General features: G+C 57.0%; 2 protein-coding genes across 2 annotated transcripts; one reads left to right on the top strand and one right to left on the bottom strand.

Moving 5' to 3' along the window:
- Window positions 1-2,834: 2,834 nt before the first annotated feature.
- NRSN2 (neurensin 2) lies at window positions 2,835-3,532 on the top strand. The gene is made up of 2 exons (XM_009893550.1): window positions 2,835-3,011; window positions 3,149-3,532. Exons 1-2 carry the CDS (start codon window positions 2,835-2,837, stop codon window positions 3,530-3,532), a joined length of 561 nt encoding a protein of 186 aa, XP_009891852.1.
- A 4,737-nt stretch (window positions 3,533-8,269) lies between these two features.
- TBC1D20 (TBC1 domain family, member 20) lies at window positions 8,270-14,524 on the bottom strand. The gene is made up of 7 exons (XM_009893405.1): window positions 14,425-14,524; window positions 13,129-13,212; window positions 11,448-11,634; window positions 10,545-10,646; window positions 9,538-9,679; window positions 8,671-8,855; window positions 8,270-8,525 (listed from the first exon to the last, which is right to left on the bottom strand). The coding sequence occupies exons 1-7, from the start codon at window positions 14,522-14,524 to the stop codon at window positions 8,270-8,272; spliced, it is 1,056 nt and encodes a 351-aa protein (XP_009891707.1).
- Window positions 14,525-16,825: the final 2,301 nt, after the last annotated feature.

Consider the following 16,825-nt stretch of genomic DNA (forward strand, 5'->3'; position numbering starts at 1 on the left):
GCGCAGCCTGCGGACGGGCACCAGCGCTCGGGGTCACCTTTGTAGTGTCGTGTTAGTGAAGGGTTTCTGTATCTGTTGTCTTGGAGAAATAGGCTTTTAGCCGAGGGGCAGCCCCGGTCCCCGTTCTGTCCCGGGGGGGTGCGATGTGGCCGGCTCCGGCTCTGCGGGAGCTTGGCTAACGGTTATCCTGACTGTTGTGACTATGGAATAAAGTGTGTTGGTCTACTGGCCATGGCTCTGGCTCCTCCTGCGCCGCCTCATTCCTTCCAGGGGGATGCGGGGCTCCCGGCGGGATGTGTGGTCCCTAGGGAACATGGGGCTCCCAAGGCGATGTGGTGTTCCCGGCAGCCAGCACCCACCTCCCAGGTTCGTCAGCTCCCACCCTGATCCACAGGCTCCCACCGTGGTCCAGGGGCTGCCACCCTGACCTTCCGCTCCCACACCAGCCCACAGGCTCCCACCCCAAGCCCCGGTTCCCGGGGGCTCCCACACCAGCCCTCCCCTGGGGAGAGTTCACCCTCGTCAGCCAGAGCGGGCTGCATGTCCCCTGGGAGCAGTGCCACGCTGCTGGGGGGTGTAAGCGTGCGTGCGTGCATCCCACTGCACGTGTGTAAGCACCGGCGCGGTGTGCTGCGTGTGCCCCCCGTGCATGCGTGTGCAGGCCGTACGTGTGTGTGCGGTGTGTGGATGCACAGCGTGTGTATGTGTGTGCACATGCATGTGCAGCGCACGCGTGTGCTGTGACTGCTCTGTGCACACGCAGCCCCACGGCACCGTCAGCTCCACCCGTGGGGATCGGTCCCGGCGGCCCCCCTCGACGCGGCTCAGCCTGCGGGGAAAGGACCGGGCGGGGGGGACACGACACACGACCGGGGCGCTAATCCGGCCCCGCGGGGGGGCTACGGGGGGCACGCGCCGCTTGCGTCACTCCTCCCTCCCCCCTCCGCCCCGCAGCTGTTGCCACGGCAACAAGGGGAGCCCGGAGCATCCCCGGGTACCACCGGCCCCTCCCTTGGCCCCAGCCCTGCGCCCAGAGTGATGCTGGGGACCGGGCTGTCTCCCGGGGGGTGGAGGTGTCCGGGGGGGTGGCCGTGCTGCAGTGACCCCTCCAGCCCCATGGAAGCACAGGGCTGCACCTGCTCTGGGACAGCACACAGCACTGCCCCGGGTCCTGGCGTGCCCTGGGTGCCATCCCAAAGCCATGTGGACAGTGATGCTCTGGCAGGGTGGCACAGCAGCCCCTGGCCACTGGACCAGGCTGCTGCCTGAGGATGCCATCGGGCTTGGCCGGGAATGGGGACGCCCGTGGATCTGGCCCTGCCACAGTCCCATCTCACCGGCCATTGCTGCTGCCCTCCTGACCTTGCCATGGGCCAGCACTACTCAGGGCCAAGTGCCCTGTGCCCGGTGTCCGGCACTGCCCACGTAGGCACGTGCACACACCGCTGGCCTGGCTCTGAGTCACACACGGCGGCTGCACGCAGCGTCTCGCCAGCTCCGCAGACGGCAGTGGCTCCCAGCCTCACAGCAAGGACCCTCTCTGCCCGTTCCCCTCCACCCTCCTCACCCTGCATCCCTGGGAGGGGGGACGGAGCCAGGACTGTGTTGAAGCTGGGGGCTGGCTGCCCAGGTGTGGACGGTGCTGTGGGATCCCTCCCAGGCACAGACAGCGGAGGAACCACTGTCAGTGACGGGACCAGGAAGGATGTTCTAAGGCCTCTGCCTCCACCAGAGGTAAGTGGGGAGCAGGCAGGGCGGGGAGGCAGGGATATGGGCAGGGGTGAGCCTGTGTGGGGACACAGGGGGATGCAGGATGAGTGCAGCACAGGGGGAGCAGAGTGACGGGCATAAGGGCTGCACCAGGGTGGTCTCCAGCATGAGCGCTCCCCCTCAAACCTTGGCAGCACCAGGCTGGTCCGTCCTCCCCCAGATCCCTGCATGCCAGAAGGGATGGAGGGATGAACACGTCCCCAGTCCCAGCTGGTCCCACAGGCAGCGTGAGCGTGTTCCCCCGGTGGAGCCTCTCCAGTGCAGGGCTTTGTTCAGCGCCACGACCTGCACCGAAAGGGTCCCGGGGTCCCCCCCGCCTCCACCCTCCTCCAGGCTGACATTTCCACATGCATCTCGCCCTCCCGCCCCACACCCGCACCCGCCAGGCTGCGGGGCTGCCCTGCCGAGGGCTGAGCAGGAGGGTCCCATGGCAATGCCTCATCCCTGGGCAGGCGGTGGGAAGGGGACAGGGTGGCCCCGTCCCCGCAATGTGGTGGCCGTGTCCCAGTGTCCCCGCAAGCAAGCGGCCCCGCATCCCTCCCCGCCACCGCCCCTTCTTCCCCATCGCCAGCGATTGGGTGGCTGCGGATGGCCTGATGTCGGGCCTGATCCTGCCACCACAGCGGCAGGTCCGTGGTGGGGCTGTGCCGGGGTCTGGATCTGGCACAGGATGGGCAGGTCCCCATGGTGTGTGTGGGGGGGTGTTCCCTTCCTCCATCCCATGTGGATGCCCCACTGGGATGAGGGCAGCAATGCTCTTGGTCACCCCGAGGATGTGGCCTCATCCTCATCGCCCTGGCTGGGTCCTGGTGGCCAAGACAGAGCCCTGTGGGGGTTGGAAGCTCTCGGGGTCCCTCTTGGTGCTCTCCAAAACAGGCAATGGCCTCTGCATGGCGGGTGCATCCAGCACTCGTGCCCCATCCCCTGCCCTGCACCCCGGAGCAAGGGCAGGAGCCGGCTCAGCCCCATGGGTGCTGTGGCTGCGGGAGGGGGCTGGCTGTGGCTCCTGTCACCCTCCCCGCCCCCGATGGCCCATCATGGCCCTCCTGTGCCCCCCAGGCCTGATGCCCACCCATGAGCCAGACTGCAGCTGCGGCCGCAGGCCCAGCGTGGCACAGGGGAAGTGGTACGGGGTCCGCTCCTACCTCCATCTCTTCTATGAGGACTGCACCGGGGCCAGCCCTGACGGGGACAGGAATGGGTCCTCATCAAATGGAGCCTGGGCCCCCCTTATCTGGAAGGTAAGAGACCCCAAAACCACTGCGTCCCCCAGAAATACACCCCCCTGCCTGCATCTTGCGTGGGGTGCATCCCACCATGGCATTTGGGGGCACAGGGAAGCTGGTGCTGACCTCGAGCCCTGTACCCCTGTCCCCAGGTGAGCCTCTCCATGGGCATCCTGTTCCTGCTTGTGGGTGCCGCTGCGCTGGCCACCGGCTCCCTGGTGCCCCCAAAGCTGGAGCAGATCGGAGAGGAGGAGTTCATGGTGCTGGACATGCAGGCGGTGCGGTACAACCACGTGCTGGGGACATGCTGGCTGGTGGGCATGGCACTGTGTGTGGCGGCTGGGGCGCTGGGCACCGTTGGGCTCCTCTCCTGCGCACTGGCCCTGCACCGCCCCCAGGAAGAGGAGCAGCAGCTCTCACCCATCCTGCCTGGCAGTCCCCCGCCACGGCCTCCCACCACATTTGCCCAGGCAGGGACAGCGGTGCCCTTTGGCATCTCCCGTGTCCACGGTGTCCAGCCCCGGTGGGACACCTGAGGCTGGGGAGGTGATGGGTGATACTCAGCATAGGGCCAAGCTGTGCTGCAGCCTGGGAGATGGCTGGATCACCTGGACCTGGTTTGCAGAGAGCACTGCGGAGCATCCGGCTCAATCCCGGCATGGCCACCACATCCCGCTGTCCCCCTGCCCTGCAGTTCTTGCAGCCCCGCTTCTACAGCTGCTTTCACTGCCACCACTCAGTAAAGACACTGAAGAATCTCTTTGCTGGTGGCACGATGACTGTTGCTGTGTCTGTGTCAGAAAGGCTACCAGCGCCAGGTTTTATGTGGTGGCCATCGCCAGCCCCTGCTGCCGGCAGCACCTCATTCAATTCGGTACATAATCGGATCAGAACCCAGGAATGAAACCATTTGGGCCCAGTTTCCCTGTTGGAGGCTGCCGAGGCCATTGCTGGTGGCTGAGCACGGTGGTGGGCACCCAGGGAGCACAGGGGGCATGAGGAATGGGAGCACATGCAGGGCACACGGAGCCATGTGCCTTCTCATGTCAGCTCAGTGCAGCCCTGTGCACCACCTGCTTCGGCCACCAACATCTCAGCTCCCCTGGGACACCCCTGCACCCCGGGGTGCTGCTGCGTCTTGCTGCACCACTGGGCCATACTTGGGGACCAGCATCACGCTGGGAACAGAGACCACTTGGAGCCATCCCTGCCACTCGCCCAGGGGCTGCGCACGCTCCCCGGTGCCATAAGGCTCCTGTCCCCCATCTCCCCGTGGCTGGGACCTTGCATCACCGGGGCAGGGACAGCCATTCTCTTGGCTGGGGACCAGGGCGGGAGGGAAAGGGGGGGACAGGGAGCAGGAGAAGGGCCCATCTCAGGGCAGGGGAGGGAGGAGAGCCGGGCCAGGCCGGGATTTGCAGTTGGGCTCACAGCAACATCAGCCGCAGCAGGGAGAGACAGGACGGGATGGGAGTGGGCAGCCGCAAAGCTCAGTCTGGATCCAGCCTGGAGGAAGTGTCTGGAAGAGCTCCAGGACAGCCCTGAGCCAGCGAGACCGAAGCCCCTGCGCCCCCAGCCCTGCGTGCCGTCCCCATGTGCGGTGACCCCAGACTGCCACCCCCAGCAGATTGGTCCGTATGTCCTGCCAGAGCCGTGCAAGGCTCCACTGAACCTGGAGGTGCTGGTCAGCAGGAGGGGAAGAGGAAGGCCAAGAGTGGAGGTGCCCAGGAGTGCAGCTGGTGGCTGTGGTGGGATGCAGCTGCCTGGACCGGGACACCGCTGGTGTTAGGGCGTTGAACACAGCCACGGCCCCCACCCTCAGCACAGTGCCCGGTGCCGAGCTGTGCCGAGCCAGCCCAGCCTGCACGAGCACAGCGTGCTGCACCCGCACTACAGCACCTGGGAGGGACCTGGGTATTTGCACACATCACCATTTCCCTGGTTTTGCTCTTTCAGGGTAAATAAAAGACGTGTGACATGTCCCTGTGGGCTGTTCTCTCTGCAAAATCCCAAATGGGCTGCAGCTGCCCAGGGCCAGACCTGGCCGTGCTTCTGTGCCAGCAGGTGAGGGACTCCGATGGGTGGTTTAACCCCTCAGCTGGTGCTGGACTCGCTGTCCAAGCTCCAGGCAGGGCACGTTCCCCAGCAGCATGCAGGAACTGGGTGTCATGTTATCACAATAACGCTGCAAGGAACAGCGCCGTGCTGGCTCTCTGGCCTTCGTTTCGCTGTAAAACCTCAGCCCTGCCCACCCACTGCCCCGCTGCCTCCCCAGCAGCCCAGGAACTGGGTGTCATGTTATCACAATAACGCTGCAAGGAACAGCGCCGTGCTGGCTCTCTGGCCTTCGTTTCGCTGTAAAACCTCAGCCCTGCCCACCCACTGCCCCGCTGACCCCCCAGCAGCCCCCCATACCCTGCAGGCCTCTGCCTGCGTGTTCCTCCTAAAGGGCTTTGAGAAAATCGCTCCCAGAGAGGAAGCCACAGGAAACTAAAAATAGCCCTGGCCCGATCTGGTAAACACAACCGCCAGCCTCGTGCTACTGAGCAAAGCCCGTTCCCAGCCCAGGGAAAGCGGCTGCGTTAAACCGGCTCAGCAGAGCGTGCCCGGTCGCTGGAGGCTGCACAGGGGAAACGGTGACAGCCGGGGCCTCCACCGATGGGCACCGTGCCCTGGTTGTGCCCAGGCTCTCCTCCTGCAGCCAGGCACCCGCCCCCAGGGTGCAAAAGGGGCCGGAAGGTCAGGCTATTTACAGCCCCGCTCTGTCCACCGTGCCACTGATGGCAGGGGGGACACCATGGGGAGCTGACAGCACGTGCAAGTCCTGGCGTTTAACCAAAGGCGGGCAGATGGAAGGAGAACAGCAATTGGGGTACGCAAGTGCCATTTGGCTTCGCTCCTGCTCATCTTCCCACGGGGCTGCTGGGCACGAGGCCACACGGGTCACTGACTCGGCCTGGCTGCTGCGGGGATGTGCCAGCGCCAGGCTGTGGGGTGCCACGAGAGCAGATCTGGCATCCCTGGATCCACGCCACGGCCTCTGCCGGCACAGGGGAAGGGAAGGAAGTGTGTTAAGTAACTGTTTATTTTACAGTTATAGGGTTTGTACAAATCTGCATTTACATGGGTACGTATAAGTCTTTGTACAGAGTAACTGAAGCACCCGCAGCAACTGTCTCCTCCCAGGACTTCTCCCCCCGGGGACAACGCAAGAACTAAAGTGCATCATGGCTAGAGAGTGGGGGGGACCACGGGGGCTTCCTCCAGGGCTGGGTGGTGGGGTGCTCCAGCCATCCCTTCCTTCAGGCAGTGGGGGAGTGTTCAGAGGGGTCCCAGGACCTCCAGCAGCAGCCCCAGGCCACCACAGACTCTCCTGCACAAGTTTCTAAAGTGCTAAGTCCCCCAGCCCTCCAGCCCGCGCTGCTGCTGCCCTGGGGAGGTGCTAAGGGCCCAGAAACTGCCTCTCCCTTCAAGCACACTGGGAGAGGAGACCCGTGAGCAGTCCCTGGCTCTCACCAGCGGTGCGGACAGCCCTGGCGCGAGCCAGCCACTGGCACCAGCTAGCGGCAGAGGAACAGGTCTCCCTGCCCTGCCTCTGCGAGAGCAGATTCGCACACTTCGGCTTCCAGCCTGCAGAGGCAAAGGAAACTCCTCTGCTCAGAGCTTTACGAAAACACAGGTCAGGTGTGATGACTGCCGGCATGCCCCCCAGCCAGTGCAGTAGTCAGAAAGGCATGGTTCCTCTGAGACTAAGGGCCCACGGGGCAACCTAGAACCTACCCAAGAGGCAGTTAAGAACTGACAGGCAGGAGTTTGGGACAGGAGGGGACTGAGCTTTGCAGGGCACAAGTTTTCTTCTCTATCCCGAAATCCGTAACTCTTCAACCAACACCTAATTTTCAGGTGTGCAGCCCCTGGGCATGGCACAGATGGCTTCGGGCACAACACAGCAACAGCGGGGGAGCTGGGTGGGGGCTGTAAGGGACAGGTAAGGGCACTTGCGGGAGGTTTAGCAGCTCAGGGGAGAGGTAGAGGCATATAGTGTCTATTGGCTTCGTCTCAGTGGGACACCGAGTTGTCTAGAAGGATTCACTGCTTAGCTTGGAGGGCAGGGAGCACTAGGACTGTTAATGGGACTGGGTGGGGAAATGGGAGCTATGCAGGGGTCAGGGGTGGCCTTTCTGGGAAAATCCTTCACTTGCGTTATTCCAAGGGTTGACACTGAAGCCTGATTGGCTCATGGGGGAGATTTATGACAGACTTCCTACTACAATGACTTCTGTCCTGTGCAAACTGTTTCACAAGGTGGAAAAAGCCTTTCTCTGCTTTAGAGCCTGCTTCCAGAGCTGTAGAAGTCTGCAACGGATGTTTCTGGTGCCACTAACTCTTGTGGTGACGCAATCTGGCACATGACAGCACATACCTCCGGCAGGGTGAGCAACACTTGTCTCTCACCCCACTGACCCAAGATACAATCGCGCAACGGCCACGGAAGGAGCCCCAGCGACCAAGAGCGAAGCTCCCTCTGGCAGTCCCATGGGTCTGCTCTTTTCCCCTGCCCTTCTTTCCTGTAAACAGATCAGGCTGCAAGGATGAGGAAGCAAAAGGAGCCAGGGAGTGTTACATGCTGGAGACAACCTCATGGCAGGGCACTGGCAGGGGTTTGTGAAAGGTCTAGCTCTACTCAGAGGTTGCCTATAGGAAAGGGAAGTGTCGGACCACCGGTGAAGCTGAAAGCAGACAGCAGGGTGTGCTGGCAGCCTGCAGACAGGAGTGATGCAGAGCCAGAGGGCTCCCCCACTCCTCAGGAGTGTAACAGCCCCTTGCCCCCCTCCCCCCCTCCATGCGCACCCAGGCCAAACCCTGCCATGATGCTCTCCTTCAGGTGAGGATTTGCCCTCACTCACGCTAATTATCCTCAACAGAGAACAAGGTATCATTTCAGTGTAGCCCACGCAGTTTTCCACTCATACAGTCACCTGTGCACAGCCTGAGGAGCCTGACTCGTCCATACCTCCAGTTCCTCATGCGATGGTGGCCCATTTGCTCCCCCCTGCACGGGGAGGAGAGAACAAGGTGAGCGTCGGTGTGAGAAACAATCCTGCTGGGCTGGTTGCCATCAATCTCTGTTGCAAAGGCCAAAGGCGTCACAGGACGCAACAAGAATAAAAAATAATCTTCAGAGAGATTGTTTCCGGATATGTCCTTTCATCAAAAATCACCCCTTCCCGCCAGGGAAGAACGTGGTGACAGGGAAAGCCCTTCCTCTGGCTTCAGGGAAAAATCTGCAGTTCAAACTTGGGTGCCCATTCCAGCGCGCTCTTCACCACGGCCAGGGCAGCTGCTCCCAGCGCGACCGTCAGCCCCATCACTGCCAGCTTGACAAAGCGATTGGTCCTTGGCTTTGTCAAGATGGATTTTGTCCGCTCCTCCCCTCGGAGCCGCTCCCTGAAGCGCTGCCTCAACACAGTGTCTGGTCTCTGCTGCACTGATGCCAACTCAAAGTCCTTAAAAGTGGAAGCCGCAGTTCTGCAAGAGAAGAAACTGGTCAAGGTGTGTCCCCAGCTCACCTTTGGGATCAGCCGCCTGCCAGGGAGGAAGATCTTCACGAGGAAGCAAGACCCGGCAAGGGGGTGTACAGAACAAGTGGGCACATGGGCTGCCCTGCACTCACCGTTCAGCCTGCTGCTGAGCTGCCTCCCTGGCAAGTTCGGATGGTGGGAACTGGACAAAAAGGTCCCCAGCTCTGCTGATCAGAGTCTCGTAAGGAAGGTCCTGTGGAATCTGGGACAGGAGGTGGTGAACAGACGCCATGTCGCACTCGCAGTCCAGAACTTCCTGCTCCCGGTACAGCACGATCTGCAGAGAGGAGCAAGAGCACTGAGGACAGCCAGGAAAGCAGGGATGACTCCTTGTCACTCGCTGGCACTCACTTCAGAGCCGGAAGAGAAAAACATTTCGCTTCCCACTGAAGGACCTGCCCATCCTCAAGGGGACGCACTGCAATGAAGCACTCCCTGTCTGGGAAAAGAAAAGCCAAACCCTTCCCAAGACTCTGAGACCGTGGAAAGCCCCATCCTGGTTAGTTATGTCTGTCTCCTGAGCAGAGCCTGCTACTGGCAGGTCAGAGACACAGGGAGAACTTCAGCAGGGCTTCACTCTGCAGCTTGCCCTCAAACAGAGATTTGTTTTGACTCCCCATAGGAGAAAGAGCACACAGATGCGCAGCGCAGGGCTGCCCCCAGCCAGACAGGCTCCCCAGCACCTGAGCAAGGGCCAAGCAGCAGGGCCAGCACATAAAAGCAAAGAAAAACACCAGGTCACACTGCCTCCACTGGAACAGCCTGAAGATCTGCACACTCCTAGGCTGCCCCGAGCAATCCTGGATCCCAGGACCACTGGCCTCAGGGTCCTGTGCAGAGCGGGGTGCAGTCGGGGACAGCAGCAGCACTGGGTTCACCAGCCCCGCCTCCGCAGCCCCAAATTACCGCCACCTTACAATGGTTCAGTTAATCCCAACACCACTCTGGGTAATACCTACCACAGCAGCAAAATAAATGGGCATCAGCGGATGGCAAGCCAGGAAGAAGTCATATAATCGCACAACATGCCTGAAGTCAGACAAAACGTGCCCAAACCAGGTGATCAGCCAGCTGAGAGCAAAGATGGTTCCCACCTCCGCACTGCACAGAAAGAAAGTACTGTTAGGTCCGCTGCTGCCAGCAGCTCGGAAACAGCATTGAAATGCTCCCGGGCAATCGTTGCACCACACGGCCATGCCTGGGAGGGCAAACAGACCTGGCTATCAGCAGAGTATTCAGAGCTTAGTCCAGATCCATGAACTGCAGCTCTGCTACAACCCCAAGGCAAAATACTACTCGTCTCGCATCCATTAGGGTCCATAATAGAGGTCCAAATGGCCTTCTTTCAGCAGAACCTGAATGTATGATGTACCACGTCACTGGCACACTGCCCTGAGGACACCTGAAGTTCTGCAGCACATTCAACTTTTCAGATTTCTTTCCACTCCTAACTTCTGGGAGTTTGCAATCAAGCTTGGTACCCAAAGACACCCTGGCCATGAAACGTAACAGACACACTTACCCAGAAAAGGACTCTGGACTGAACCTTCCCACTTGTCTTCCTGCTTCTGCTTTATTCTGCCCAGACTACACTTCTGTGTCCCTGCTTCATAAACTGGGAATTATCCCCAGAACTATCAGCAAACTGGGCAGGTGAAGCAGTTGTGGCAGCTTTGCATGACACCATCTGCGTTCCCCCAGCCTTTCCAATATGGACTGCAGATCACTGGGGTGAAGATGATACCATTTAAAACCCCTCAAGACAGGCAGCATAGGTTTGGGTCTGCTCAGAAGCAGAGCACCACATGGCTTTGGACTACTGTCACCATTAGCTGTGTGCTGTGTTGACTCACTCTGAAACAAAGCCACCGTGGTGCTGGGGACGTGCTGGTGCAAACGGCCCCATGAACAGTAACACGAGACTGGCACGGGAGAGCTATGAGACTCTGAGGGAACATCTGCGTACCTCTGCATGAAGTCATGCACCTCAGGGTTCACCTGGTCTATGATGGGCATCAGGTAATTTAAAATGTGCTTGGTATTATCCATCGTTGGGTCCATAAAATCCCTGAGGAAAGATTTAAAAGAAGCTCTGTCAAGCAATCACGTCAGTGACCTCTCCCTCCAGGGAGGCAACCAAGAGGTAAATAAACGTACTTGCAATAAACAGCTTTGCTGGCAGGGTGGCCGCCAGCCCCGAGGAATTCTGTCTATTTGGGACAGCCCCCTTCCTCCTTTCTGGGACACACAGGGCTGATCTGCACAGAAAACCCAGACCCTGACAATCACGCTGGTGTCAGCTGACACTTCTTATTTTGCTGAAGTGCATGCGTGAACCATAAAGCCTTTCCAGCACCCAAAACCTAAGTCCCCGTCTGGGAAGAGGAGGGAGAATCCCTCTAAGCCACTCCCCAGCTGAAGGCTTGTTCTCATTTCAGTGCACAAACAGGAAAGTCATTTGACTTGGGGCTCAGGACACTGGTGTGTACCACCACACTGCCCAGGGCTATATAAGGCTAAGTGGGAGGCACAGTGCTGAGCCAGCCCCCAGGAGCCGCAGAGGCCCTGACAGCACAGACAGCCACAGAACTATGAATAATGCATGTGCGTTGGCTTTTTCGACTTCAAGAGGTGCTACAAATTAACTGACAGCCTTCAATTATCCCTTCCGCAGAGCACAACTCCCTGCAAAGCCGGGTGCTATCGTGTGGTCACGCTGCTCTCTCACAGCACCCCTCTGGGTATGGACATGACAGACCCAGCCTTAACCCAAGGCTCTGCCTTCTTGGCCAGCCCCATCTGCACAGGTGTCCCCACGGCTTGAGGACATGCAGGCAGCTCCTCCATTCCAGTTGAGCCTGCTGAGTACCTGAGATGATGCGTGGAGAGCTTTTCCACCAGAGCTGTGGCCAGTCTGTCCCCCACCACCAGAAGGAATGTGACCACGATGTCATGGTAGCCCTGATAGTAGTGCAGCTGGGGGTTGCGCTTGAGGACGTGGAGGATAATATCGATGAGCTCCTCCTGCAAACCTTCCCTCTGGTCATCCGGCATCCCTGTGGGAACAGCACCAGGTGGTGGTGGGACAGGCTGTGTCACCTACTGGTGCCCGCCGCAGGAGCAAGCACAGCTGTCCTACACGAGGAGAGGACCTGTGCATTTACCAACCTGCCTGATCCCAAAGGACATGGTGCAAAGGGGAGGGAGGTAAAACTAGCAGAAAAAAATATCCCAAGCCCTAATCCTGTCCCCTAAAACTCTGATGACCCATGAGAAGACAGCCAGTTGTTAGGCTGTTTAACCTTCAGAGCTGCAGTGCCCCTACCGGCAAGGAAGTTACCGTGGAGGACGGGAGCAGCGTTTACTGAGGTTTGTACAGTGCTGCAAAGAGTGAATTGCACAGCACATCCAGCACTGCTAAGGACATTTTAATCATTTTTAATTTCCCAGGGGTTCTAGAAAAAAATTAAACAGGATCCATTTTCACAGAAACTGCGCCAACTGCATCAGATTGCGAGGCCACCATTGCCACAACTTTATATTGGTCCCCTGCTAACAACATGTGTTTAGGGACAGGATGTCACAGGAAAAACATTGTTCCTGCCATGCACAGCTGCAGCGAGTTTCTGGCAGTCCTTGTCAACAGATAAAATGCCCAAAGGCCAAGTAGAAAGTCCCAGCGGAGATCCTGCAATGACAAAATTCTCCTTTTCCCCTGCTTCACTAACGTGTCTAAAAATAGGCAGGAGGCTGCCATTCAAGGGCAAAAAAACCCATACTAGCAGACCCTTCAGGAATCAGGCTTGCACACAGTATCCGCACTCAAAAGAGAATCAGAGTGAATCAACTGTTTATGCAAAATAAAAGCAGCAGAAGCAGGGAGCAGATTCTGGCCAGAAATAACGACTGCTCTGCAGAGTTAGATAGCTGCTGGATTAAATGTTTTATAAATAGCACAACAAGGCACCAGCCACCCATCAGAACAAAACAACTGCAGAAACATTTTGCTTCTAAAGGTTCAGAGTCCTCTTAAATTTGGTGCATGAACCTGATTTTGAGACTGTTTTACACCAGAATTTGTTCTAACCACTAAAAAAACCCGTCTGCCATGCCCCCGAGCTAGACCACGGTCTAAAATAAACTGAAGCAAATGGTACATTTCTCAAGCACTCCATCTATCCTAATCTCACCCTGTTCACAACAGGTGAGAGGCAGGCAGGATCTGGGCCTCTCTGTGCTGCAACTGTTCGATGGTACCAGCCTGCTGGCAGAGGGACTCAGCAGGGCTGGGGGAAGAGTAACCTTGGAAGAGCCACACCAAAACCCAGCTGTAGCACAGGCAGCTGAAGGAAACTGATAACTGCAGAATGGCTTCACTGAATGAAGAAGCAGCTGTAAGATCACAAGGAAAAGGCTTTCTGGAATTCAGGCTCTTGGAGCAAAGGAGCATCACCCGCTACACCCCCCCCCCCAGTAAGGTCTGAGCCAGGAGCAGCCCCATGGCACAGACCTTCCCCTGGCAGAGTGGGAAGAGAAGAATCCCCTCTCACCTGGTGGGAAACGGCGCAGGGATCGCCGCACGTCCAGTAACACTTGCTGGTAATCTTTATTGTCCTCTCGCAGCTCCTTTCCTGCTGCGAAAAAGAGGAATATGATTAACACAGAGTAGTGCAAAGGTACCGGGAAGAGAGCTGGGCGAAACCCTGCTGAAGGCAGGAGGATGAGGCTGCACACACAGAAACGCTACCCCATTGTACGTTCCCTTTCTTGTACATCACATGCCAGCCCTGTCCCCTCACTTGCACTGCTGCGCATTGTGACACCAATGGCACTTCAGCATGAGGAAACGAGACTTATTTTTTCAAACAACATACATTAAAATGCTTAAACTGACACAACTCCCAGCATTCCTGGAAACATCTTTGCTCCACGATCTCACTGTGAAATTCAAAGCATACTCAGCAGCAGCAAGGCATGATATGCTGTGGAGACCACAAAGAATAGTTTATTAAACAGAAATAATTCAGAGGAAAACCCCACCCATGGGTAGCTAAGATGGTTAAAACAGAAGAGAAAAGAATTTGCTGGCACACTGAACTATCTATGTGATCATGTGAAATTAAGTGTTGTCTTCCAGCAGCCTTGATCACCTAACAAAATCCAGTTCTTGACTGACGTGGCGGGATGCACACTTCTGAATGGCCACAGGTTCAGGAACAACAAAATCTGTCTTGGGGACAATGACTGTAAAAGCTACAGGACTTGGAGCTTCTGCATTGCTCAATTTTAAAAACCATGCAGGTACCTCATCAGGAAGGTAATTTCCTCTGCTTCTGCTCTGACCAAACACCACATGTGCTTCATGCAACAAACTGCTTCTTCTACACCTGGAAGGGACACCTCAGAAGAATTTTTGCCAAGCCAGGGCTCAGCACAGCCACCTCTCCGTGGGAGCAATAAAAATTAAGTTTGATACTTTCTGCTGCAGGTGAACTTATACATGCCAGCTAACTGCTCAGGGCCACACCAACAACATCCAAAGAGAACTAATTTCCATCACTGCCACTAAAGATAACAACACCCTCACAGCACAATGTAAATGTTGTTTTTAGGAAGCTGTGTATTTCCAAAACTGCCATTTACACACAACATATCATGTGAAGCTATGGCATTCAAGCTGCAGCGTGAGTCCCCTTTGCACACAAGCTTGGTGGGAAACACACCAGTGCACACAGGGAAAAGGTAGGTCAAAAGCATATGCTTCAACCTCTGCGATCCTTCCTCTAGCGTGCACAGAGATCACCGAGCCGTTCTTCCAAAGCACCTGAACCCAGGCTGTTTCGTACCTGGAAGAGGGGGCAGGTCATCTGTGTTAACACTTAGCAGCTTCGGCCACACTTTGCAACGAATCTCATCCGTCAAGAGCCCCCCCTCACTGATTGCCATCCGTCTGAGCGCAGCCACGTCGATAGGGTCGCTGTTCAGAGCCTGATAAATTTCTGCCACTTTTCTTTTCTTCTTAGAATCAAAGTCTGTAAGAAGATCACAAAGAGGCAAGCTGATACGCAATGCCAGCATACGGGGGGGGCAGCAACTCAAATCAGGGAGGGCAAAACCCACTCATGCGATGTCACACACACAACAAGGGAGATGACATGGGGCAGTTGGCACATGTCCAGACAGGACAGGCTAGGGATGACCCCAGCGGGTGACCCACCAGCTGACTGTCCCCATCTCCACAGGCTCAGCATCATGGGCACCTCATGGCTCGCAGGGCACCCCCACCACTTCCCTATCAACCCTGCCGGTCCCACTCCTGACACGGGAGCTGCCACCGCTACCTGAGTGGATCCCTTGCCCTTGGCTCCCATACTCCCCAACAGATCACTGCTCCATTCAGGACTGTGACAGTTGTGCAAAGCCATCCTGCAACTGTTTGCTCTCTGACGCAGCTGCCAGCTCAGGTGTCAAGTGTTTCCTAAGACCGGGACTTCATGTTCCTACCAACTCCCAGCTAGGCAGTGGCTCCCGGATGCAACTGTCCTAGGCAGAAGTGTGAGCATTTCCACTTGCAGGAACAGTCACAAGAAAGGACACAATTATACCAGAGTTAACAAATCACAAGCATATCGATGTCTCTCCTAACAAATATAAACTTGTCAGCTATTAGGATATGCACAGGTTAGCCAGTATTAAACAAATACCACGGTTTTGTGGAGCGCGTGAACTTGGGGGCAGGCAGGGAAGGGAACAACGCGCAAAGCACACGGTGCTCTGGTTTCAGATAGGTTAATTGCACTTACAGGACACGAGAGCACTTCCCGGGGAGCTGAGAAGGGACACTATTTCACACTGCATCGTGGTATTTATCACTGTTGCCTCACGCAAGGAAGAAGAGAGGCAGCTGAGAGCCACCTGATATCCCACTTTGGAGGAGTTTCCACTAATGAGGTTTTGCTGAGCAGCCGTGTGGCTGGAGCACAGGATGAGGCCATAAACGCTGCCTTTACATAAAGGCTTTGCCGACAGATCCAACTGCTCTTGGGATCCAAACAGGACTCGCTTGATAAGCGACGTGTCCAAATAGGATTTGAGGTGGGAGGAATTAAAAGGATCCTGATGGAGAAAGAGCTGTTTCTCAATGCCGCACCCTCTCGGCAGCAACTCGGGGAGCACACTGCTCTGCCCACGTGGCACCTCCAGTGTTTTGTCACTGCCCCAGCCTTCTCCCTGCTCCCGGGGGAGCTGCGTGTGAGTGCCTGGCTGGAAGCACCGCTTTCTGCAGCATCTGAATGGGAGACGGCAGGATGGCAGGCTGCTCACGCACAGACGCTAAGTAGGTCAAGCGGTGGATGCTGTCCCTTCTCAAAGTACTCTTTTCAAACACTTTTTGGATGAAAACAAGCTGTAACAGCCTACAACAGATCTCCAGCTCTCCTCTGCACACCAAGTTCCTGGTAACATTAAAGCTGCTAACGCTCACCCAGTGACCACAATTTCCTTTTGTTTCCTTTCCCGCCCCTTGTGCAAGCAAAGTTATTTGCACACGAACAGAAACCAGCTCCGCTCAGCTGGCGGTTCCCTATCGCCTGCAACACGCAAACACTGGGCTGCTACATACCGAAGCCTTGGGAAGTAGACGACAAAGCCTATGGAAGAAGGAACTCCTGTTCACACACAAAGAACTTAAGGAGTAGTACGAAGGAAGGAGCACATATTGCAGGCTCCTCTTCTAAGATTTACTGGCAAATACCCCAATATTTACACTGTTCAAATGTACAGCAGACAATAGCGGCAAGTATTAAAAAAAAAATCTATTTTCAAAACCACAAAATGTTCACTCACAGCATCAGTCACACTTTGAAGGAGATAAAACAACACAAGTTCAGAGCACAGGGGCTAACCACATCATAACTCAAACTGTACCATCATGAAATGTCCACCTGACCAGCCGCAAGCGGATTTTTATTTACTTCCACGGCTAAAAACAGTTCTCGCTGACGAGCACAGCACCCGCCTGCGTGCGGACAATGCAGACGATCTCCGGCGGGCCCAAGAGGGATGACCGCCCCCATCGCAGTGCAGTTCTACAGAGGGAAGCAGCCTTACGTTCCCAATGGAAGAAACAACGTGCAAACACCGGGCACCGGCACTTGCACAACGCTTAGCAAGGCCGGGCCAGCCCCGGGGATGCTGCAGAGCCCCCCGGGCTACTGCCGTGATGGGCGGCCTGGAAAAGCGAAGCCC

The sequence above is a fragment of the Charadrius vociferus genome, unplaced genomic scaffold (genome assembly GCF_000708025.1).
Source record: "Charadrius vociferus isolate BGI_N301 unplaced genomic scaffold, ASM70802v2 scaffold259, whole genome shotgun sequence".
In the NCBI taxonomy this organism is placed as follows: domain Eukaryota; kingdom Metazoa; phylum Chordata; class Aves; order Charadriiformes; family Charadriidae; genus Charadrius; species Charadrius vociferus.